The 23,412-nt window shown below is 43.7% G+C and overlaps 1 protein-coding gene across 1 annotated transcript in view; it reads left to right on the forward strand.

Moving 5' to 3' along the window:
• Nucleotides 1–6,607: 6,607 nt before the first annotated feature.
• The window catches only part of MINDY4B (MINDY family member 4B), a 41,894-nt gene continuing 25,089 nt past the window's right edge, over nucleotides 6,608–23,412 (forward strand). The window contains exons 1-6 of the mRNA XM_027963920.3: nucleotides 6,608–6,780; nucleotides 7,299–7,326; nucleotides 8,972–9,139; nucleotides 19,688–19,807; nucleotides 20,528–20,619; nucleotides 23,090–23,255. Coding sequence (XP_027819721.2) covers nucleotides 6,674–6,780; nucleotides 7,299–7,326; nucleotides 8,972–9,139; nucleotides 19,688–19,807; nucleotides 20,528–20,619; nucleotides 23,090–23,255 — 681 coding nt within the window. The 5' untranslated portion in view covers nucleotides 6,608–6,673. The remainder of the gene's footprint in view (nucleotides 6,781–7,298; nucleotides 7,327–8,971; nucleotides 9,140–19,687; nucleotides 19,808–20,527; nucleotides 20,620–23,089; nucleotides 23,256–23,412) is intronic.

Consider the following 23,412-nt stretch of genomic DNA (forward strand, 5'->3'; position numbering starts at 1 on the left):
ATACTATAAATAACTCTATGCTCACAAATTTGATAACTTAAAATAATAAAATGGACCAGTTCCTCGAAAGACACAATCTGCCAAAACTCACACAAGAAAGAGACTTACACAAGAAAAAGCCAACAAACCACGGCAACGGTGGTAGGATGTCTCTCTCATAATTATGTTACCTGATATGGCAAAGGTGAAGGACATTTGCAGATGTAATTAAAGTCCCTAATCAGTTTGACTTTCAGTTAATCAAAAGGGAGAGTACTCTGGGTGGGCCTAGTCTAATCAAATTAGTTTTATTATAAGAGAGCTTAGGCTTTCCCCAAGATCAGAAACTTGAAGCAGCAGAACCTCCCTTTTTCTTTCTGGTCTTGAAGAAATAACTTCTACAGTCACAAGGAAATGAATTCTTCCAACAACTATGTGAGTTGAGCAGAGAAGATGAGCCTAGATGAGAATACAAGGCCTGGCCAACAGACTTGTAAGACCCTAGGCAGAGGATGCTAAACCATGTCTAGACTCCTGACCGGCGAAATGGAGATAATATCCTTGGGTCAGGAAGATTCCCCTGCAGAAGGAAAATGGCAACCCACTCCAGCATTCCTGCCTGAAAAACCCCAGGGACAGAGGAGCCTGGTAGGCTACAGTCTGTGGGGTCGCAAAGAGTTGAAGATAACTGATGCGTGCTTAGAAGAGGAGCAAAAATTCCCACCCACTCTGACCTCAGAACATGTGCTTTAAATACTGGATCTCAGATTCTTGCTGACACCAACTGGGAGACTTTTTTCCCCCCAAAGAAACAAATTCTCTGTTTCTCCAACACCACCTAAGTGTTCTACAGTTGAAATACCAAGTATTTTAGGAATTCTTTGGACAAAGACCAAATACATTTCCTATCGTACCACATTGGTCTTTGAGACCTTTCAGAGCAGGACTATGATCCAACAGGAGTGTCTAAGTGACCAACCAAAGACCACATGCCCACTGGTGGAGGGACCAATGCCCCAGTCTTCATGCTTGAGTGCTTTTGACTTCTCACTGTATCCCTAGCCTGTGCTACCACCTGTAAAATGCATAAAGGTAAGAAAAAGTAAAACTTTTAAAGGAGAATTTTTAATATATAAGAGGCAAGAAAACATTGATAAAAGGTTAAGAATTTTCACATAAGTCATATTCATTATGATTCTTTGAGTCAAAGGAGACTAAGAAAGTGAAGCTCATAGAAATGAAGTAACTTCTCCAAGGTTAAGGTCACAAGGGAGGCTCTAGCATTTGACCTTGGGCCTGACACTCTCTTTCTCTTCCTTACCACACCACCAAGGAACAAAAGGGGGAATATATCAGCTATCTTCTAGTTTCCAGGCCTTAAGGAAGGACTTAATCAAAAAATTTCTATCTCCACAGAAAGAAGAACTAAAGAAAATGAAAGATTAAACCGCAAAGGATTTAACTTAATCCTAAGGAAGAGCTTTCCATGGGTAAGGTTAATTGAAACACTTAACAAGATTTTATTTAAGAAAAAACACCAAAAGGCAGTCAAATTCTCCTTCCAGATTTCTATATATAAAGCCTCCTATGAAAACAGCAAGAAGAAAAGTTGGGGATCATTTTGCAAGCTGGTCAAAACACTTGCAAGCACAAAGTTTTTCAGATTTGACCGTAAGGATGAACTGGGTAACACTATAAAGATCAATCATAGTTTGCTTAGAAACTACCGCAAATAGTAATAACATTAAGTGTTCACATGTTAATTTCCAAGTTTGGAATAAAAGCTAGTTTTTCTCATGAAATCATTGGAATTATCATTCAAAATTATCAACAAAGAAAGCAAATGGATTCAGGCACAAGTTTCTGTACTTACATAGTGTATTTCCTTTATGGGCAAATGATTTCAGGCCCTCCACCATCCTCCCTAAACCCCCTGACTCACTGCAGGGTTGCAAAACTTCCCTCCTCTCCCACAACCCTGCTTTGTACTCAACTTTTGCTGCTCCGCATCCACTGCTGTGTGAGACCTTGTATTCAGGCAGGATGCTTTGATACACCACAGGCAGTCTAGGGAGATTTAGGTGACTTCATATGGCATGTGGCGGGAACAAAGGTATTAAAAAGTGAGGGGGACAACCCTAAATTCTACATATTTCTATACCCCTCTCCCACCTTATCTCTCCAGATCTGGCTCAGTTCAGTTCAGTTCAGTTCAGTCACTCAGTCGTGTCCGACTCTTTGCGACCCCATGAATCGCAGCACACCAGGCCTCCCTGTCTATCACCAGCTCCCGGAGTTCACTCAGACTCAAGTCCATCGAGTCAGTGATGCCATTCAGCCATTTCATCCTCTGTCGTCCCCTTCTTCTCCTGCCCCCAATCCCTCCCAGCATCAAAGTCTTTTCCAATGAGTCAACTCTTCGCATGAGGTGGCCAAAGTACTGGAGTTTCAGCTTTAGCATCATTCCTTCCAAAGAAATCCCAGGGTTGATCTCCTTCAGAATGGACTGGTTGGATCTCAAGATCCCCCAATTCCATCTTTTCTTTTCACCCTAATTCTTATACCCAAGCTCCTGTTCTAAGTTCTTTGACAAAATGCCCAAGAGAGACTGCCTTCCTCTGAATATAGCTAAATCACATTCTTAACTCCTGATGTCATCTACAGACCAGTCCTTTCCATTCTAGAACATTTATCAACATCTAACTGCAAAGAAAGATAAAAGAATTAAAGACAGCACTTTCTTGATTGAAAAGAATGGGACCACAAATTCCAATTTAGGAATACAAGGAACAAGAGGGACTGGGCAAGGGATGCTCACAAACAATGGTAAAACTTGGCATTATGTAGCAAAAGTCTTTAAATAACCATATCATTTGGTTCAGGCACTCTACTTTTTAGGATTAAACAAGATAAATAAGACCTGTGTAAGTAAGTGATATCGGAGAAGGCAATGGCACCCCACTCCAGTACTCTTGCCTGGAAAATCCCATGGATGGAGGAGCCTGGTAGGCTGTAGTCCATGGGGTCGCTAAGAGTCGGACACGACTGAGCGACTTCACTTTCACTTTTCACTTTCATGCATTGGAGAAGGAAATGGCAACCCACTCCAGTGTTCTTGCCTGGAGAATCCCAGGGACGGGGGATCCTGGTGGGCTACTTTCTATGGGGTTGCACAGAGTCGGACATGACTGAAGCGACTTAGCAGCAGCAGCAGCAAGTAAGTGATATACCATTTTCATAGATATGCAACTATTCCCATTTTACAGATGAATAAACTGGCTGCAGAAAGACTAAATAACTAGTCCAAGGCCATACAGCTAGCAAGAGGTGAAAACATGATTCAAAACAATGGGGGCCCAGAGGCCATGCTCTTTACCACTCTGCTCTCCTACCTGTCCCCTGCATTCTCATAGTTCCAAGCCACCATTAAAACTATAAAGGAGGAAATGAAAAAGAATTTCTTTATGCCTCTTACGTTTACAACAAAAATACTGAACCCAAAGGAAGTTTATGAGACGTCTGAATATTAAATGGTTAAAACAATCACTAAAAGTTAGTTTAAGAAAACTGAAGGTAGAGCATCCTCAAGCAAAAGTGGTTGATGTGGTATCTTGCTGCATTTCCATAAACAATCAGTCCCTTCAGCTCTGACCCTCACTCTAGTCATAATAAATCCACATAGCCTCTTTGCTTTGACCTCTTAGTCTTCCCAAGATTTTACAAACCTTATAATCAGAAATGTCATAGAGAAAGTGACCTCTTGCTTAAGAGGTTCAATTTCAAACAGAAAAGATAGGAATCTTTTTCTGATAACCAGTATTTGTTTTTTGATTGGAAAAAAAAAAAAACCCACTGTTTTTCTCAGCATTCTCCAGAAAAACAGAACCAACAGGATATAAGAATCTCTCTCTTTCAATTTGTATACACATATATATTGGTCAGGGCTTCCCTGTTGGCTCAGACGGTAAAGAATCTGCCTACAATGTGGGAGACCCAGGTTCTATCCTTGGGTCAGGAAGATCCCCTGGAAAGGGAATAGCAACCCAGTCCAGTATTCTTACCTGGAGAATTCCATGAACAGAAGAGCCTGGCAGGCTACAGTCCATAGGGTTGCAAAGAGTTGGACATAACTGAGTGACTAACACTTTCATGTATATTGGCTGCACAAATGTGGGGAATGACAAGTCTAAAATATGCTGGGCAGGCTGGCAGACTGGGGGTCCAGGAAGAGGCTGACACTGCAAGTTCAAGTCTGAAGGCTGTTTACAGGCTGACTTCCCTTCTACTGTTGGGGATCTTGGTCTTTTCTCTTAATGTCTTCAACTGATAGGAAAAGGCCCACCCACATTATGAAAGATAATCTCCTTCACTCAAAATCTACTATTTAAATGTTCAGTTCAGTAGCCCGGTGATGACCAACTCTTTGCGACTCCATGGACTGCAGCATGGCAGGCCTCCCTGTCCATCACCAACTCCCAGAGCTTACTCAAAATCATGTCCATTGAGTTGGTGATGGCATCCAACCATCTCATCCTCTGTCGTCCCCTTTTCCTCCTGCCTTCAATCTTTCCCAGCATCAGGGTCTTTTCAAAGGAGTCAGTTTTTCCCATCAGGTGGCCAAACTATTGGAGTTTCAGCTTCAGCATCAGTCCTTCCAATGAATATTCAGGACTGATTTCCTTTAGGATGGACTGGTTGGATCTCCTTGCAGTCCAAGGGACTCTCAAGGGTCTTTCCAACATCACAGTTCAAAAGCATTCGTTCTTTGGTGCTCAGTTTTCTTTATAGTCCATCTCTCACATCCATACATGACCACGGGAAAAACCATAACTTTGACTAGATGACAAACCATGGTTTTGTCTGCAAGGTAATGTCTCTGCTTTTTAACATGCTGTCTAGGTTGGTCATAACTTTTCTTCCAAAGAGCAAGAGTCTTTTATTTATTTATTTATTTTTTTTACAATTCAATGGCTTTTATATTCAATATTTACTGAATTGTGTGATAATTACAATAATCAGTTTTACATTTTAATCACCCCTGAAAGGAAACCCTTACATTCCTTTTTTTTTTAAATTTTTTATTTTTTATTTTTTTAAAGTTCTTTTTTTTTTTTTAAATTTTAAAATCTTTAATTCTTACATGCATTCCCAAACATGAACCCCCTCCCACCTCCCTCCCAAAACATCTCTCTGGGTCATCCCCATGCACCAGCCCCAAGCATGCTGCATCCTGCGTCAGACATAGACTGGCGATTCAATTCACATGATAGTATACATGTTAGAATGTCATTCTCCCAAATCATCCCACCCTCTCCTCTCCCTCTGAGTCCAAAAGTCCGTTATACACATCTGTGTCTCTTTCCCTGTCTTGCATACAGGGTCGTCACTGCCATCTTCCTAAATTCCATATATATGTGTTAGTATACTGTATTGGTGTTTTTCTTTCTGGCTTTTAATTTCATGCCTGCAGTCACCATCTGCAGTAATTTTGGAGCCCGAGAAAATAAATTCTCTCACTGTTTCCATTGTTTCTCCATCTATTTGCCATGAAGTGATGGGATCAGATGCCATGATCTTAGTTTTTTGAATGTTGAGTTTTAAGCTACCTTTTTCACTCTCCTCTTTCATTTTCATCAAGAGGCTCTTCAGTTCCTTTTTGCTTTCTGCCATAAGGGTGGTGTCATCTGCATATCTGAGGTTACTGATATTTCTCCCAATAATCTTGATTCCAGTTTGTGCTTCATCCAGCCTGGCATTTTGCGTGATGTACATTGCATATAAGTTAAATAAACAACATACAGCCTTGACATACTCCTTTCCCAATTTGGAAACAGTACACTGTTCCAATCTGGTTCTAACTATCGCTCCTTGACCTGCATACAGCTTTCTCAGGAAGCAGGTAAGGTGGTCTGGTATTCCCATCTCTTGAAGAATTTTCCACAGTTTGTTGTGATCCACACAGTCAAAGGCTTTGGTGTAGTCAATAAAGCTAGGTACCATAGCCTAACAAGTTAGGTGCATTAAATTAACCATCACAACCAACAACATTCTTCATTACGCAAGTTATTAAAGCTACAATTCATTCAGCTAATAGGAAGCGACATACTTTAAAATTTATCCCAGAAAGAAATCAAACCAGTCCTTCTTCAAATTGTATAAGGTTTCTGTGTGCTAAAATCCATATCAAGTTGGCCTTGATATGGCCAGTTTCTTCCTCAGCCTACACTTTACCCAATAGTAGTTGATACTGTTTTTCAATATCATCATGATGGCTTTTAGTCTCTTTGACTACACAGTTCCAAGGAGGCAACACAGCATAAGGTGCTATCACATTCCACTAACATGATATCTCTCATCAATTAAATTATCCCAGTTGCTTTGATACAGATAAGTAATTGCAGTCCTTTTGTTTATAAATCTGTGTCTTGGATTAAACATTCATGGTATCCATACAGTGAAGAAAAACAGAGAAGTATTCCACCCCTAATGAAAGTTTAATCATGATCTGATAGCAAGGTCTTACAAAAAGCCCAGAGCTGCAACTGTGTGGCGTGATCTCCTCATTGGTCGAAAGATAGGGACTGCACACACGTCACCTGGGCATCTTTGCCAGCCAACTCTTTTCACTGCCAGTCCGCTCTCTCTCCCATTTGAACAACTTCCTTCTTCCAATTCTTTACATTATCTAATAGTTATGGAGCCCTCAGATGAGCCACAAAACTCCCAAGGGCTGGATTTAGAGGAGATAACTAGAAAGATTTTATTTCTTGACAAATGGAGGGAAATCTTTAGTTATCACCGGTAAGATGTTCTCATTTTCTCAATCCTCTAGAACCAGAGGGATTTCTTTTTTTTAATTTCATATATTTATTTTTGGTCTTTTGGGGGTCTTCCTTGGTACACTGGCTACTCTCTTATTGTGGTGCGCAGGCTTCTGATTGCAGTGACTTCACTTGTTGCAGAGCATGGGCTGTATGGCTCCTGGGCTTCAGAGCAGAGGCTCAACAGTTTGGGCGCACAGCTCCAAGGCATGTGGGATCTTCCTGGCTCAGGGATGGAACCCCCGTCTCCTGCATTGGCAGGTGGATTCTTTACCACTGAGCCACCAGGGAAGCCCCCCTAGAACCAGGGGGATTTTATGTGGCTAAACAACCAGCTTTTACGCTCTCTATGTGAGAAGTCTCCATTACAGATTTACATTTAAAATGCTTCAGGTATAACTGTTTGCAGAAAAAGCATCCCAAGCAAAGTGGAGGTTTGAGGGAATAAGGGTTGAATAGACTGAGTAATTTTCTTGATGTTTTCTCTTTCATTTATAGGTTGGGAACCAATAATACAACTTCTCAGGTAATTACTTTTCTCAAAGCCAGAGTGTTTTCCTCTAGTTGCTTCTTCAAACAATCACATTAACAGCATAATCTCCATTTCTTCTGTGCATGTAATGTCACTCGGGCACTTGGCATTTACTGTGTGAAAACACAAAACTGGAAACTCTGTTGGAGATCTTTTCTTGTGCTTTCTTTTTTCATAAAAATCTCTTCTTACTTTTACTAGCTACTTTGCCCATATGGTTATTATTTTCAAAAATAAAAATCATATGAGAATCTAGAGTTCCTACACTTGTGAAATAGCACTAGATTCTGACTTCCAAGTGCTTCAGTGATCCTGAAGAAAAGTAGTTCTGAAAATAGTTATCATATAGATTCAGCTCCTGAAAAATTGTTTTCCTTCACCATCTTCAAATACGGAAAAGATGACTGAATTCAGATGTTAAAAGGTATTTTAAAATCTGTTATACAATATAAGATGAAAGACGTTTTCCTCTCCTGTCACCTGAAAAGGTTAGAAGGTAACAGGCTTTGTATTTCAGATATTAATTCAATCAGTGAACAAACTCTGCACAAAATATTAAGGTGATTTTCCTGGCACTAATGTATAATACAGTCAAACAACTGAATTATTAATATTTTAACTATAGCACTAAAGCACCTTGCTCCAAGTAACATATGATCAAAAACCTTATTATTTCTGCTGAAACTCTCTTAGCCAGTCTACATTACAGTGAGAGAGAGAATACTTCTATTTCAGTCCTAGAAGTATTAAATGGAGCTAGCTATCATTTGGGGGAATAGAATAGTCAAAAGATAAAACAATCTTTGCAAGGAAAAAAATAAATAAATGTTGAGTTAAGCTTTCCACAAGGTGGGGGAAACCCCCTGCTACAAATGTAAAGATTTTCCATGTGATTTACAAAATGCATCTTATCCCATTAGTAGTCTATGACTGGGATGCTGTGTTTCTGAGATAAAGAATCTTAGCCTCTAGGAATCCAGCAAACAAGGAAGGCAGTTTCCTTCATGTTTCAGCTACCAATTGGTCAGACATGTTTCATGACATTAGGATAGAAGTGGAAGAAGAACTGATTCTATCTTATATTTAAATGCTGTAAGAATCAGTTAAGAAAAGTAAAAATGGATTTTTTTTTCCTTAAAGATAGGGAGTGGTTTTTTTAAGGAAGAAAATCATTGCACTCACTTGCTAGGGATCAGGAATCTGAGAGACGAATTAAAAGAAGGTAACCTGACTTTGTTTACTGGCCAGTTAACAATATAATGAGAAATACTTTGTATAGACTAGAAAGATTCATTCTTGTTTATAAAATGCTGTCTCCTCAAAACAAGAGACAGTAGCATTTACAACTGTCTATAAACATAACTTCAAGTCAAGGTCTTGAAAGCATTAATTATGTTTCCATAGTTACACTTAACCTCATGGAGTCACATAAAACTTGGGAGAACCCCTTTGACACAGACACTGGGATTTTTCTGCCTCTTTTATATCTATTTATGATCATTTTCAGACATCTCTAAAAGGGAGACAACATTTTATGAACACTGATATTTCAGGGAGAAAGAGAAAAGAAGGAAAGCAAAGTAAAAGGTCATCACCAGCTGTTTGCTTTGTTTTTTGGTGGTGGTGGCATTTGACACAGAATCATGAAGGTGACCGTGTATCTGCTGGTGAAACTGAAGACGGAACAGGAAGGCCTCAGCCAAAAGGACAAGGACATTTGCCATCAAGTAGCCTTTGTTCTGTTCCCAAACCCTCTATCATCTCTTCAAAATCGGGCGGCTTTCCTGTCTCCCTAGCAATGGCCACAGTAAGTATAGCTTGTCAATTAAACATGAGACGAAACGTAATCTTCCCCAAACAACAAGGCTGGGGGAATCTAATCGGCTGTCATGTGAGAGTATTATGGAAGATAAGACGACGGACAGTTGTTATTGCTAAAGGAGAATATAATGAACATGACTTATGCATGGTATTTTTCAAGGACACTGGTGATGTTACAGTCTTTCCTTCCCAAACCCTGAGAGTCTCTCTATTGACTGCCTCAATTTGACAGCTAAATGTGAAGGCATGAAAGTGTTAAACTCAAATAATTGACCATATGAGGTAGGATGGGGTAGATGATAAAGACGACAAAGGTGGAAAAACGAGGTAGATGTGGGAGACAGGACCCCTGTGCTGTGTGGACAGGAGGAAGATGGGGACCCTTCCCCGGCTCAGTCCTACAGCAAGCACACGATCCCAAGGAGGAAACACTTTCTGGGGTGCCAACTAATAGTCAGATTTGAAGCGAACCCAAAAGTTTGAGAATCCAAGTGGATCTGGAAGCTGCTGTTGCCAGGGACCATTTGCTCCATTCAAACCTTGACCAAGGTGGGGGTGAGGGCCTGAGGGCAGAGACCCAGCCACATCTCCTTGTGTGGGCTGGGGGCAATGTCTTGGCAAGTGGCCAAAGAACCAGCTGTTATGGTCAATGAGGCATGGTTGGGACCTGGGGAAGCAAAGCTAGGGATCGAGGAAAGGAAAAAAAGCACCAGTGAGGCTGAGCGATCCTTCCGACAGGATTGTCCTCCAATATCGCCCTTTCAATCACAGTGAACATCAGGGATCATTTCTCCACATTCAGCCCATCCCCTCAGACTATATTCTAGAGACATAGGCAGAGGCCTCTCCTTGAGGCCCTAAGAACAAAAGTAGGAAAAGGTGCTTTCTTCCTGAGGACACGCTGCCCTGCACACCTGGATGTACTCTGAGAACACACCCAGGACCAGTCTGACCATCCAGGCAAAGACCAGCAAGGCTGCAGTCAGGCCACCATGGACAGAAAGTTCCGCAGTCTGTGCCCCACAGGCAGGATCCCTGCTGGGAGGGTGGGGTGGGGGCCGGATCCCTTTATGGGGGAACCTCACAGTCTCCACCTGCCTTGTGAGCCCCCAGAGGCCAAGCTGGCCCTTACTGCAGTATTTCCAACCTCAACATAACCCATAACTGTTCCTCAGACTCCCAGATGGGACATCATCACACACAGACTATAGCCCCCATGTTTTTCATCTTCACGCACATCCTCACAGGCTTCACGGAGCAACTCTCTCCACTGCCGGAATTGTGGTACAAACCTGCTGGGAGGCACGCATGCTCTTTCCCATCATCACAGACCTTTCTGCCTCAACCCACCTTCCCCCTTATGCTCGCATGCCGGATGCCCCAGGCAGACAGGCTGGCAGGGCCCTCAGAGATGCGGTACTCGGCTCATTGGTGGCCCAGCCCCTGGATGGTGCTTTAACTTGTATCTCAGGCATCTAGCTCATCACTCTCCTTCTGAAAAATTAAGACAGATAGTGTCATCCTGTTAGAGTCTCCAGCCTCCACGGTTATTCTGCCTACGATGTGCTATAGGAACAGTAGTTAGGGCAACTGAAGTCATCCCTCAGTATCCTGGGGGATGGGTTTCAGGCACCCCCAGAGGAAACCAACCTCCACCACACTCAAGTCCCCTATATAAAATTGCCTAGTACCATCGGTCCCCCAGTATCCTCAGAGACAGAGGGCTGAGTGTATCTGTATTTTACTGTACAAGGTCTTTAATGAACAGTCTTTGTTGTTGTTCAATCACTCAGTCATGTCCAACTCTGTGACCCCATGAACTGCGGCATGCCAGGCTTCCCTGTCCTTCACCATCACCTTGCTCAAACTCATGTCCATTGAGTCGGTGATGCCATCCAATCATCTTGTTGTCTGTCGTCCCTTTCTCCTCCTGCCTTCAATCTTTCCCAGCATCAGGGTCTTTTCCAATGAGGCAGTTCTTCACATTAGGTGGCCAAAGTATTGGAGCTTCAGCTTCTGCATTAGTCCTTCCAATGAATATTCAGGGTTGATTTCCTTTAGGACTGACTGATTTGATCTTGCTGTTCAAGGGACTCTCAAGAGTCTTCTCCAACATCACAGTTCAAAAGCATCAGTTCTTTGGCACTCAGCCTCCTTCTGTATGGATGGTCCAACTCTCACAAGCATACATGACTACTGGAAAAACCATGGCTTTGACTAGATGGACTTTTGTTAGCAAAGTAACATCTCTGCTTTTTTTTTTCTGCCTAGGTTTGTCATAGCTTTTCTTCCAAGGAGCAAGCATCTTTTAATTTCAGTCTTTAATAAACAAGTATTACTAGCCACCAACGAATTTCTGTGGAGAAGGTCATTTTAAAATTTACACATATCAGGAAACAAGAAATAGACTACTTTTTATATGCAAAACAGAGAAAACTATGATTCTATACTAGTACTGTATTTGCCTGCAAATGCACACAGAATTTTCCAGAAGATTTCCTAAAATGTGACAGTAGTGGCAGGGGGGAGGTGGGGGTGGAGGGACAAAAGAGAAGTCTCAGCATAGCTTTTTGTGCTCTCTGGATTTTGAATCATGTGTATGGACAATCTATTTTTTAAAACGCCATTATAGGACTTATCTGGAGGTCCAGTGGTAAGGACTCTGCGCTTCCAAGGTGGGGCATGTGTGCTCCATCCCTGGTCAGGGAACTGAGATCCCACATGCTGTGTGGCACAGTGCACTGTCCCTCCCACCCCGAAAAACAAAAACTACATTAAAAAAAATGCCTTTATGCATTTTAAAAACAGGAAAAGAAAAAAAAAAAAAAGAGGCAGTCACCAATGTTTCCAAAGTCTTCTAGTTTCTCTCTATACTGTGGAGGCCAGTGAGCCTGGGTCTGAATTCTCCCACTTGTCTACAAACACAGACAAGATGCAATTGGAGACCTCCTCAGTGACTTTTCCAAGATAATTCTCTCCCTTTGGAAGAGGCTTGGAGACAAAAGAATCAGACTTGATGGAGTGTTAAGGAAGTCCCAGAAGAGAGAATTGATTTTTCTTCAAAAAAGCTGAATTTGGACGAATTCCAATTATCAGGACCAAATGATAGTGTGTCCTTTAAACAGCAGCAGCATTAATTAAACACACCCTGGGATTTCAAGATGATGAGCCTTGGGACTCTGAATATGCATGTCCAGGAGTCAGCGTAGAAGCTTGATCAGACCAGTTGTAAAGGACATTTCGGCAGTGTAGCCGCCTGGCAAATTTTCAGAGTGATTGGATCCTCATTCTCACATGAGAGCACCTTTTGTCAGCATCCTGCTACTCTCGCTGTCCCCTTCCACTTGGAATTGGGATGCATGGGACTTCCTGACTGGAACATGCTTTTTGCTGGGAATCTGTTGAAAAAGTAAGGAGTAGGCAATGCACAGAAGGCCCCTTCACTGTCACTAATTCTTCTGTTTCTTGCTTTTTGCTGCCCTATATCCAGTTCCACAGCCTTCTCCCTTCCCCAGCCTCACATCTTACAGTGTGTGTGGTGTAATGAATGGCCGGCCAGGCTGGCGACCCAGGAGAGATCCTCGGAGAAGGTGAGAGTCCTCTTCAGGGCTTATCCCCTCCCCCCATCTCATCCCCTCCCCGCCCCCTCCCCACTACTGCTGCTGCTCTTCCCACCAGCAGCAGCTTCCATCCTCCTCCAGAGACAACCCTTCTGCAGAACCCAGCCTGGAACACATTCTTCTTGCCTCTTTTATCAGCAGCCAATAAACAAAACTAGGGGTTTGCCTAGCAGTTATTTGGAATGCCACCCAGCAGGATCATCTAAAATATGTAATATGGGAGATCAAAATATTCTGGGGGGAGACCCAGAAGAGTGAAGCTCTAACAGGATAACAGGCAATGGGTTGGCTTTGAGTTACCAGAGCCTGGTGACTCCAGCATGTTGTTATTGTTCAGTCGCCCAGTCATGTCAGACTCTTTGCGACCTCATGGATCGCAGTACACCAGGCCGCCCTGTTCCTCACCATCTCCCAAAGTTTGCCCAAGGTCACGTCCATTGCATTAGTGATGCCATCCAGCCATCTTATCCTCTGACACCCTCTTCTTCTACCCTCAATCCTTTCCAGCATCAGGGACTTTTCCAATGTGTCTGTTCACATCAGATGACCAAAATACTGGAGCTTCAGCTTCAGCATCAATCCTTCCAATGAGTATTCAGGGCCGATTTCCCTTAAGATTGACTGGTTTGATCTCTTTTCTGTCCAGGTGACTTTCAAGGGTCTTCTCCAGCACCACAGTTCGAGGGCATCAATTCTTCATTGCTCTGCCTTCATGGTCCAGCTCTCACAACTGTATGTGGCCACTGGAAAGACTATACGGACCTTTATCGACAGAGGTCTGGCTGACCTTTGTCAACACGGGTCTAATAGATGGTCTAGAGTAGATGTTTATTTAATTAATTAATTCACTGCCTCTGGACAATCTCCAAGAGAAGCATCTCAGTACAGGAGAGTGGATATCATCTGTGTGCCCCTTCAGACACTTGTTCTAACCCCTTGCCACTCTGTTTACTGCCCTGGAGACTGAGCTGTACTCACTTCATCAATAGGGCTCCCTCCTCTGACTTCCTGTCGAGTTTGAACAATGGGAGCCGTGGAGGGAGGGATGGGAATGAAGTCAGGTTGAGCAAGCTGGCAGAATCCCTCTCCTTTGGAGGCAGTGCTCCCTTGGAACTCTTCCTTCCCCACCTCCAAGTCTAGGAGACATAACAACGTCTCATTCTTGGTAGCTCTGGAACTCTACATTAGCCCTTGTGGTTTCCCCACATGCAGCCATCATCTTTGTAAATAGTCCCTGAATTAAACTTTCCTCAAGTCAGTTATCCTGACTTGAGTGCCATCTGTTTCCTGCTGGGACCCTGAGTGGTGCCAGCTGAAAGGTTTACATTTGAGACCTGGCAGTACCATTTACTAGCTATGTGACCTTGGGCATGCCACTTCACTGTTTTGGGTCCCAAGTTCTTTAACTGTAAAGTGAAAGGACCAAATCAGATTTTTATTCAACAAATACTTCTTGCAAGCCTACTGTGTACCAGGTAGTGCACCAGATGTTGAGAAACGGACAGTGAACATGACCAGGTCTAGAGATTACCACTCTACTTGGGGGGCTGATTTAGAAATGTCTTAGGACTCACTAGTTCTACATTCCCTGATTCTACAATGGTCCAGCAATTTCTAAAGCAGGCAAGGATTCAGGGAAGGAGCTTCAGAGAGAATTATTCTACTTCAAGTTGTGAAGGATGGTGATGTGGCTGAGCAATGGATAGAGACAGGTGGTCACAGGGAAACTCTAAGCCCAGGGAGAAGGGACAAGGCAGTCAGGGTAAGGAAATGAATCTGTTGGGAAGAATGATCTGTGGGTACGTGCATGTGTGTGTGTGTGTGTGAGAGAGAGAGAGAGAAAGAGAAATAATGATCATTATCCTTATTATCATCACAGCAATCAGGAAGGAGAGGTAAGTATTCCTGGAAAACTAACAAAGTAAAGAGAGAAAAACTACAAACTCCGCTTGACTGTGTTAAACAATAACACTCATTACAGTCATTTATTAGGACAATTTACCATTTGTGTCTAGTTACGAGGCAGCATAAAATATATGTATTGTTTGCTGTGTGTCAGGTTAATCTTGTTATAAATTATATTGATATGAAAGTCAGTGTTGGGGGGGATAAACTGGGAGAATGACATATACATACGACTATATATAAAATATATATAATATAAAGATACTCTGGGTCAGGAAGATCCCCTGGAGAAGGAAATGGTCTTTCATTCTCCAGTATTTTTGGAGAAATATTTTCAGTATTTTTGCCTGGCGAATTCCACAGATAGAGGATCCTGGCAGTCCCCAGTCCATGGGGTTGAAAAGACTCGGACACAACTGAGCGACTATCACTCATATATAAAATAGATGTCTAATAAGGGTCTATTGTGGGTTGCCCTGGTAGCTCAAATGGTAAAAGAATTTGTCTGCAATGCAGGAGACCCGGGTTCGATCCCTGGGTTGGGAGGATCCCCTGGAGAAAGGAATGGCAACCCCTTCCAGTATTCTTGCCTGGGAACTCCCAAGGACAGAGAAGCCTGGTGGGCTACAGTCCACAGTGTCGCAGAGAGTCAGACAGGACTGAATGACTAACACACACACATAGACACACACACGGGGCCTATTGTATAGCACAGGGAACTCTTCTCAATACTCTGTAATGACATATGGAAAAAGAATCTAAAAAAAGAGTAGATATATGCATATGGATAACTGATTCACTTTCTTGTACACCCGAAACACAACATTGTAAATCAACTATGCCCCAATACAAAAAATTTTTAAAGTCAGTGTTACATAAGTAAGGTGGGTCATCTTCATCGCCATGCTGGCCAGTGGGGGCTGCCCTGAGGGGCCTGTAGCCCCTCTGCTCTAGGCCTCCCCAAGATGCATCTGGATGGCAATGCTCCCTACGCTGGAAGGGGCAGCTGGCAACATAAACAGGAGTTGGATTTGGCTTACTGAATTTTTCAGTTGAATTTGAATTCTAAGCTTTCCTAGTTCTGACGGTCTCAGTCTGTCACATTACCCACGGTTTCTCCTCCCTTACTCCTGCCAGTCTCTGGTCTTTTTCCATCTGGGCTGAAACTTTCTTCCATGCAGCATAAGACGTTCCAGCATAGACAGACTGTGTTTTCACAGAGGTAATAACAGCACTTATGGTTCCCAGAGTCCTTTCCATACATCTTCTCTTGTAGTGGGATAGCTTTCCATTTTAGGGATAGAGGCTGAGCCAGGGGTTATCCCCATTTCAGAAGAAGCAAAGAAAGTCTTAGGTTTGGCAATCGGTCAGCAAGGAGCAGAGCAGAGGCTTCTCAATCCTGGAGTCAGGAGTGAGCCATTTTCCTTCTGTGCTATGCAGTCTTGATGTCAGAGAAACACGTTCCATCCATATGCAGTCCTCTGCCCAGGAGTTGGTGGCCCTTTTTGGTTAGAGCGCACACCAATTCTGTCTTCCAAGAGCAGCCTTTGTGTCTTCTGCTCCCTCCCCTTGACAGACACGGGAAACATCATTTTCCCTCAAGGGCAGTTTTGGGCTCTTACTCACTCTGAAACGTATCTGCCTCTTTTTCTCTGTTGTTGTTCAGTCACTAAGTCGTGTCTGATCCTTTGCAACACCATAGACTGCAGCATGCCAGGCTTCCTTATCTGTCACCATCTCCTGGAGTTTGCCCAAGTTCATGCCCATTTATTGGTGATGCCATCCAACCATCTCATTCTCTGTGGTCCCCTTCTTCTCCTGCCTTCAATCTTTCCCAGCATCAGGGTCTTTTCCAATGAGTTAGCTCTTCATATCAGGTGGCCATATTGGAGCTTCAGCATCAGTCCTTTAAATGAATATTCAGGGTTGATTTCCTTTAGGATTGACTAGTTTGATCTCCTTTCTGTTCAAGGGACTCTCTTGGTACATACAGCCTTTGATGGCCTTGCTGTACTCCTTTTTCTCTGTTGAGACTATCTTTTCTTGCAAAGGTAGGAGCGGGGTGGCCAGGAAATAAACTCCAGCCACAGGTGGCACTAGTGGTAAAGAATCTGCCTGCCAATGCAGGAGATGCAAGAGACATGGGTTCGATCCTTGCATCTGGAAGATCCCCTGGAGAAGGAAATGGCAATCCACTCCAGTATTCCTGCCTGGAGAATCCCTTGGACAGAGGAATCTGGTGGGCTACAGTCCATGGGATCACAAAGAGTCGGACACAGATGAAGCGACTTAACATGCACAGATGCGTGGAAGCAGACCTGGTCGGACGTTGAGAAGACTGTTCCAGATGCACGCTTCTCCTGCAGGTGTCCTTGGAAACCATCAGGGTTTGCTCTGCGCACTGCTGAGAAGAGGTACTCTGGCTCTGGATCAGTTGTGCTCCATGTTCCATTTGTCCACACTCTTCAGCTAGCTCCAAATGCCTGAGCATGCTGCTCAAAACACTCCAGAATCAGATTCAAGGTACTTTCCAGTCTGAGCTTCCACTGACTTTCTGCCCCATGACCCTGGAACACACACACATACAATGTTCTAGTCTCACTGAACTGCTCACTGTCCCCAGATACCTTGGTACCAGGTATGTGCATTTGTAGGTCTTCCTCTCTGCCCCGCCTCCCCTCCTTTACAAGTGACAGGCCATTGTGTGGTCTGTTGCAGAGTGTGCGATGTGTCCCTGAGCTGGAGTATGGGGTGTTTGGGGCCGCGGCAGTAAGTGACTTTGAATAACATGTGGTTGCGTCATGGCGATTCAGGCCCCTCTTCACTCTGGCAGGCCAGGGAGAAGACCAGTTAAGGGGCAGGACATGTTCACGTCTTCCTTTGTAGCTCAACTGGTAAAGAATCTACCTGCAGTGGAGGAGGCTGGGTTTGATTCCTGGATCAGGAAGTGGCAACACACTCCAGTATTCTTGCCTGGTAAATTCCATGGACAGAAGAGCCTGCTGGGCTATAGTCCATGAGGTCACAAGAGTCGGACATGACTTAGCTCCTAAACCACCACCATCTCCCTTTTTAATTAAAAAGACTGCAGGGTTCAGTCAGAGACTTCATAGAGAATGGTTTCTAGCATGATTCAATAAGATCATTTTATTTCTATTATATATTTATGTATTTACTTTTGGTCACTATTTTGTACAGTTTTTTAAAATTTTTAATTGGATTATAATTGCTTTATAATGTTGTATTAGTTTCTGCTGTACAACAACATAAGTCAGCTATATGCGTATATATATCCCTCTTCCTTGAGCCTTCCTCCCAGCCTCCCCCCATCCCACTCCTCTAGGTCATCGTGGAACACTGGGCTGAGTTCCCTGTGCTATATAGCAGCTTCCCTTTAGCTATTTTACACATGGTAGTATATATATATGGAGAAGGAAACGGCAACCCACTCCAGTGTTCTTGCCTGGAGAATCCCAGGGACGGGCGAGCCTGGTAGGCTATTGTCTCTGGGGTCGCACAAAGTCGGACACGACTGAAGCGACTTAACAGCAGCAGCAGCATATATATGTCAGTGCCAGTCTCTCAATTCGTCCCTCCCTCTCCTTCCGCTACTGTGTTCCCAAGCCCATTCTCTCTGTCTGCGCTTCTACCCTGCCCTGCAAATAGGTTCATCAGCACCATTTTTCTAGGTTTTGTATATATATGCATTAACACATGGTGTTTGCTTTTCTCTATTTTTTATTATGGCAAGTGACTTTGATTCCCCATTAAGGACATGGTGTAAAGGGTCCTTCTAAATATTTAAATAAACATTTTAAATGTTTTCTAAATTACCAAAGAGTGGCCCAAGCTAATGAGTGACATTAATTCAACAATGATCAGTACATAACAATCACAGCAGTCATAAGGAAGGCGCATACAGGATTGAAGCTGGGAGGCGGCTCCGTGCTGTTAGATTGGGTGTGCATCCCAGCTCGGCTTCTTCTGGCTGGGTGATCTTCTGCAAATACCTTCCTGTAAAAGGAGGATAATTATAAAATGGTCATTTTATAATGGTCAATTTAAATGGTTAATTATAAAATGGGACCTTTCTCAAAGAATTAAATTAACATAATGAACGCAAAGCCCTTAGCCCAGTCCTGGCGCACAGAAAGTGCTCAATAAACACAGGATGCCATTTGCCAGCCTTGTTCAAATGCCACCTCTTCCACGAAGCTTTCACTGACTGCTTCAGTCAGAAGTCTTCTTCACTCCTGGCACTTTGTCTACTGGAACACCACACATTCTTTATTGGACGTGGTTGCAAAGTTAGACTCTTTACGCATCTATACCCCACATAGGACCTAACACATACTAACAGATTCTTGCATCTCGGGTTATAAAGGCATTCCCTTTTTGTCATGTGTTTGGTTTACAAAGGCTTGTATCAAGATTTCTGGGATTTTCTAAAAGGCCCTCTCTAATCTCAACATTCCGCAGAGTACCCAGAAAAGAACATAAAGATTCTAGGGCAAGAACAAAGGCTGCTTGGTGAATACCATTTACACCACTATCACACTCAGGTTACAATCATAGAGGCCTGCCTATTCCCTTTTTCCGGAGCAAGAGAGAAAGACCCAAAGGCAGGAGAGGTAGAGGTTCCAGAGTCATGGCTGGAGGGACAAGAGGCATGAAAACAGAACAGCAGTCTTATCATGGATGGTAAGAGCGAACAGGGAAGATGGCTGGCAATGGAAGGTGAGACAGACACAGGGACAAAACTCAGATGGGGACAACAGGTGCAGAGTTGACACTCTGGGCCTTCAGGATAAAGTGTCCTAAGCGAACCTGATGCAAACCTTCTGCAAAGGGCTGGACAATCACGCTCAGAGACACAGAGTAATATGCTAACCTGACTTTAGGAAAGGGACAGGCCCACCTCCATGATTTCACCACCTGGCTTAGGGCTGTTTGCTAAAGGCTGTGTCTAGGAAGAATACCCTTTGAACCATTTGTTCCCCTTTTTTCAGAAACTGCGCCAGACTCTCTTTGGAAATACCATCCAGGTCTTCAGCTCTGACTGGACAAAGGCTTATTTCCAGTTTCATGAGCCTTTTTCTGACCTGGCTTTCACATTGCAAGTGGGAAAGGTAAGCGCAGGTGATCTCTTTTTTAATCCTATGCTCCCTGTTTCCTTCCATCCTCCTCCATATAAATGCATGTTTTCATTATAGTCAAATGTAGAAACATGTTTATAATTTAAAATGTAAATTTAAATGATAACAGACTTGGTGTGTTGAAAATTCTAAGACGCTATCAAGGATGTACTAAAGTCTCAAACTCCTCCCTACCCTCTTGCAAATTCTGCTTTTCCTAGCTCTTCTTTCAAAGTTCTAAACATCACTAAGAATTTAGAGGTAGAGAGAGATCTAGGAATTTCTGACTTGTTTTAAAACCTCAATAATTCATATCATTGATCGTTAGCCACACAGAATTTCAAGAGCTAGCCGACTAGTTCCTTACTTCCTGCAAATCTCAAAGCTGAATGTGAGACAGGAGCACAGTGAAGGTGGGACAGAGGAAGACAGACAGCCTGGGGTGCTGGCTATAATGCTCCACAGAGAAGCAAGTCACTGCAGGTTCTAGTCTGGCTACGGCACCCAGCCATATTCCATGGAGAGGTGTGGCATTGTAGAGTGCAGTGTCCTTTTGCTAAGCCTAGGGATGCTGTGCATCAAGAGGGAAAAGGCTGCCAAGAAGAATAAATGATGACATCCATTTCCAAGAGTTCATTTTTATAATGTGGTCCCTAAGTGCTCCAATACCACTGTAAAGCCCTGCTCCTCACTATTCATCCACTGCCATTTCAGGGAGGTGTCCGAAGCATTCAGATGGCTGTACAAGGATCCATCATTAAATACCTGCTGTTTACAAGGAAGGGAAAAGACTGTAACTTCCTCAGGTAAGAGGCCTATAATAAGGACTCGAAAAGAATTAACCATTTTATGAAAAACTTTATGGGCTAAACAATCACCAGGGAAAATCCCCTAGGTTGCCTCAGGAAGGAGACTTGACTCAGAATGAAAAAAGTGGGGACTTACCTGGAAGTCCAGTGGTTAAGACTTTGCCTTCCAATGCAGGGGATACAGGTTTGATCCCTGGAGAGAGAGCTAAGATCCCACATGCCTCACAGTCAGAAAACCAGAACATAAAACAGAGGCAATATTGTAACAAATTCAATAAAGTCTTTTTAAAAACAGTCCATATTAAAAAGAATCTTAAAAAATAAAAAAAGACAGAAATGGCCCTGGTTCTCCCAGAGGGGCTGGATTTCACAATTGGGGAGGGCTCTCCCAGAGTCCCCCTCAATGTTCAGCTGTAGGAATAATGCTGACAGTTTTTATGCTCCACCACAGACCACCCTGACAGGTAAAATGAAGCACCAGGTCTCCAGGTGGGCTCAACTGACAACATTTGATGGGAAGCCCCAACCTAACAATTCCAGAGAGAGAACAAAAGGGGCGATGAAAAGCCTCATAAATAGAGAATTCACCCTCCCATTTAATCAGGCTGACAATGCACAGTGTTTGGTGGCTGCCTATTTTTTTTTAAGTCAGTTCAAATTATTTTGTTCTTAGATGCTAACAAGCCCCTATCATGTGCAAGGCTATATGATTGCTATTAGGAGAAACAGAAATAATTAAAAGGCACCTACCTACCCTCGAGCAGGGATAAGTTATCACCCAAAACAGGAACTGAATATCTCATCTATCCTAAGAACATGAATTGCCAGGTTCCTTAGAAGCAGAGCCAAAGATGGAAATTTTTTATGCAGATGATTTATTAAGGGAATGAATGTCCTCAGAAGAAACCCGTAAGAGAGCAGAGTAAAACAGGCTCAGGAAGGAAGAGAAGTGCAGGAAGCAGGTGGTTGCCAGTGATGGCTAGGCTCCGCCTGAGCCATCGGAGCTCTCAGCGGTGGGGGTCGGAGGGGGGAACTGCTCCATCTTCAGATAAGGAAGTGGGGCCTTTTCACCTCTCACCCCCGCTTAGGCATCTACTATGTACCCTCCTATGGGAAGGTGGCACAACTCCTAGTCACTACCAGGAAAGATGGCTCCAGGTCTTCAGAAAGTTCAGAACTATAAGTCACTAGCAGGAATACCCAAAGCAATGGCAGGATGTATCCACCAACTGAGTAAAAGAGATCCCAAGCAGTCTAGATGAAACACATACATTTGCTATACGAATAGAAAGCATTTAGCACAGTACCTGGTATTAAGTCAATGGTAATGAATAACTGCTAGTATCCACCATCTCCACGAAGCCTTCTTGAATGTTCCCAGGCACAAGTTCTCTCTCCTTCCTCTGTAGTTTCCCAGCACTTTGTTTTATTCTCATTCTACCTTGCACTGGGGTTTTGGAGTATGAGGCTCTTGTTACTCATTTCGGTATCATCATAGAGCTAGGTGGATTTTATAAATCATGGCTGAGTTCATTCACTAACCTCTATCATGTGTTTCTTCATTAGGACCACAGCTGTCAATGTTAAATATTTAGAAAATGAGCATAGCACAGGTCTCTGATGTAAAGATTGGTTCTCATTTCCAGGGAAGTCGGACCCATTGGGATTATTTGACAGGGCCAATGGTTGAGGATAATCTAGTGGTTAAGTCACGAGGCACACTGCCTGCATTCAAGTCACTGCCCTACTGCTGTAAAGGCAGAAGACTAGGGGCAGACTCCTCGACCTCCCTGTTTTCCCTTCCTCACCTCTAAAATAGGAGAAATAATAGTGTCCACCACACAGCTTGTTGAAAGGATTGAATGAGGCGATATGTGTTAGGTGCTTAGGACAATGCTAGACCCAGTGAGCGCCAGATGAGAGTAAATTACAAGTCACTAAGGGCAACCTGAAGGCAGCCTCAAATGACATGTAGGATGTGATCAGGCAGAAAGCACAGACAGGACATGCATATTAAAGGCAGTGCATGAGAAAAAGCATAGAAGTGGAACACAGAAACAACATCCAGGGGACCGGTCCATCTGGGGCAGAGGGTTTGCAGAATGGAAATCTGGGAGATAAACCTGGGAGGACTGTTCAGGGTTATACTTTGGAAGGGCCTGTGTTATGGGGTTAGAGAGTTTGGATGCAGCCTGACTAGAGTTCAGGAGAGAGGACAGTGTGGGGATTCGGTGGGGACCGTAACGCACAGGGTGGAGAACCAAGAGGAACAGTGTGCTGGGATGAGGATGCCTGCTCCGTGGGGGCGGAGAAGACAAGACCCCCCTCGACATTCTCAGAGTGCAGGCTGATGAAGGAATCAGACAGAGCCATCCTGTACTCAGAAGCGTTCCTGAAAGTGGAGGCCCAGGCCCTCGGCTAGGTGGTGCTCTTTGCCACGTGTTCCTCCCCTCCTTCTGTGTTGAAGCTTGTGCAGATTGAGCAAGCTCGATCAGGACCACACACTGGCGGCGGTGCTCGCAGGCACCCTGTGGGCTGCAGGAGCAGCTCAGAAGGCCACCATCTGCCTCATTGCTGAGGACACTTATGTTGCCCCAACTCCCGGCTACTCTGGGGACGGTTTCTCTGAACGGGTGAGTGTGCTCCTGCCCGTCCTGCCAGGTAAAGGTGATGGAGCCTAGGTGAGTACTAGACTTACCGTGGCAGTGGAGTTGGAAGCCCACTGCTGCTCTGGGGTGGACCTCTACAGTGTAAGCATCTGATGTGACCAAAGAGGCAAGGATCAAGGCC

This window comes from Ovis aries, chromosome 1 (assembly GCF_016772045.2).
Source record: "Ovis aries strain OAR_USU_Benz2616 breed Rambouillet chromosome 1, ARS-UI_Ramb_v3.0, whole genome shotgun sequence".
Lineage (NCBI taxonomy): Eukaryota > Metazoa > Chordata > Mammalia > Artiodactyla > Bovidae > Ovis > Ovis aries.